The sequence below is a fragment of the Austrofundulus limnaeus genome, unplaced genomic scaffold (genome assembly GCF_001266775.1).
Source record: "Austrofundulus limnaeus strain Quisiro unplaced genomic scaffold, Austrofundulus_limnaeus-1.0 Scaffold1373, whole genome shotgun sequence".
Lineage (NCBI taxonomy): Eukaryota > Metazoa > Chordata > Actinopteri > Cyprinodontiformes > Rivulidae > Austrofundulus > Austrofundulus limnaeus.
The window spans coordinates 29250-31153 of NW_013953775.1; the positions used below are offsets into that span (position 1 = coordinate 29250).

At 38.0% G+C, this 1904-nt stretch overlaps 1 protein-coding gene across 1 annotated transcript in view; it reads right to left on the reverse strand.

Moving 5' to 3' along the window:
- LOC106535158 (protein phosphatase 1B) overlaps positions 1 to 1904 on the reverse strand; it is a gene marked incomplete in the record, with an annotated part of 21920 nt that continues 20016 nt past the window's right edge. Inside the window, 1 exon segment of the mRNA XM_014032092.1 lies at positions 1 to 1904. Within this exon segment, the coding sequence (XP_013887546.1) occupies positions 1860 to 1904 (45 nt within the window).

Sequence of the window (1904 nt, forward strand, 5' to 3'; positions counted from 1 at the left end):
TGGAATCATACTTTAGGTCTCTTTATTTGATTATTTCAGGAATTATTTTGCCTCACATACAAATACAACTCATTCATACACACACATACATTATAAACACAGTATTTAGCACAACCCTGCATCTGATTTAGATTAGAAGAGCAGGAATGACTGAAAAAAACAGATTCACAACCAGCTAACGCTAGCTGCTACTTCTTATTTGTTTTTAAAGAGGAGTAGTTCAATGTTAGTAATGATTTTTAGGATCGTCATTGTGAATAACATGATTTTATGGAAAGAAACATAATTTATGTGGACTTTGATCAAGGCTTAAAACTCCCTGATCCTACAGCAGGGATCTCCTCCTTCAGGTCAACAACCTATTCCAGATAAAGAGATATAAAAAAAATCTTTCACAAGAATTTAACAATGTCTGTGCGTCAACATAATAAACCACATCAGCAAAAAAGAAATCATAATGTTAAACACAACTACATGTTACAGCATGTTAACATTCAACAGGAAAATGTGTTTAACAAAAACAATATATAACTTTAAGGTGTTTCTCAAGGAAARAACATGCTGTTAGTTGAATTGTTTAGTTATATAAAGCAATAATAGCAACACCCCTTTACTTGATCTATTCATTTATTAGCATCACTTTCATTTAATCTGAACAGCTGCTCTGAAGCTTCACTGATTCGAAGGCTGATGATGGCATTAACTAACGACATTAGTTGTCGCTTTCAAACCCTAACCTCCATTAAGTCAATACGCCTCTGACAGGGTTTTAAAATTTACAAAAAAAAGTGTCACAAAATACAAAAACACAACTCCAAATAAATGATAGTGTAGAAATAATTTCTGCTCTAATGCTGCAATAGTTTTACTCTCTGATCCATAAAATAGTTTTGTTAACTGGTTTTCACAGCAGCTTGTGTTTTAGTGCTCGGACTATTTTGAACAATTTTAACCGTGCAAACGGGAGAAAAACATAAATTAAAATAAAAATCACGAGTGACGATTTCACCTTTGTTCAGTCGCTCAAACTCATGCAGACAAAATAAGTGTTTGTTCTGAGTCAGTAGATGGAGCTGACCTGCAGTTCAGCGTCTCCACTGTTTTAATCAGTTCATCCACTATAAGCAGGTGGGGACTAGGAGGAGGAGGAGGAGGAGGAGGAGGAGGAGGGAGGGGGAGTGAGGGGGGGAATCAGCCAGAAACAAATAGCGGGAAATTGCTGACTGCTGAATACATGGTTCACTTTGGCTTCATCGTCCATTTGTATATGTAATAAGAAATGACTGACATCTACTGTAAACATCAGCGTAGCCAAGCTGTGAAAGCGATTGGTATGTTCGGGAGTCCAAGCCAAGGTGGAAAACACAAAAAGGAAACAAAAGAGCTGTCATTACATGGAGTATAATACAGTCTTGGAAGCAGAACTTGAATACACAGAAAGACCAGTTTTGTGTCTGTTAATTATCATCACCCGCCACCAAAAACCATAAATAGTGTTTTCATTTGTACCACTGGCAAAATGTCAAACACAAAAGTGTTGGTTTTAAAGATACTGAGCTAAAATCTGGWGTGGCAGTAGCTGGCAGTCATTCAGAGCATGCTCCAACTGCTAACAGATCATGTTATTTCTAAGGTTTGAGCAAAATGACTGCAGCTCGTGACTTAACATAAAATGATCTCAGTCAAAAACTGACAAAAGTGGGCGGGGCCTCTGATTAACACATAATTTATTAAGCAACATAGAAGAAATAATGGCCAATGTGTTTATTCATGTTCTGTGATGGCGTAAAGAGGGATTGACACAGCCCTGGGGTGGGGTAGATGAGTGGGTGGGTGCTCAGTCAGAGGACATATCAGACTTAGGGGGCATCTTCTGGTTCTGCAGCAGCAGGTGAGGGTGGGGG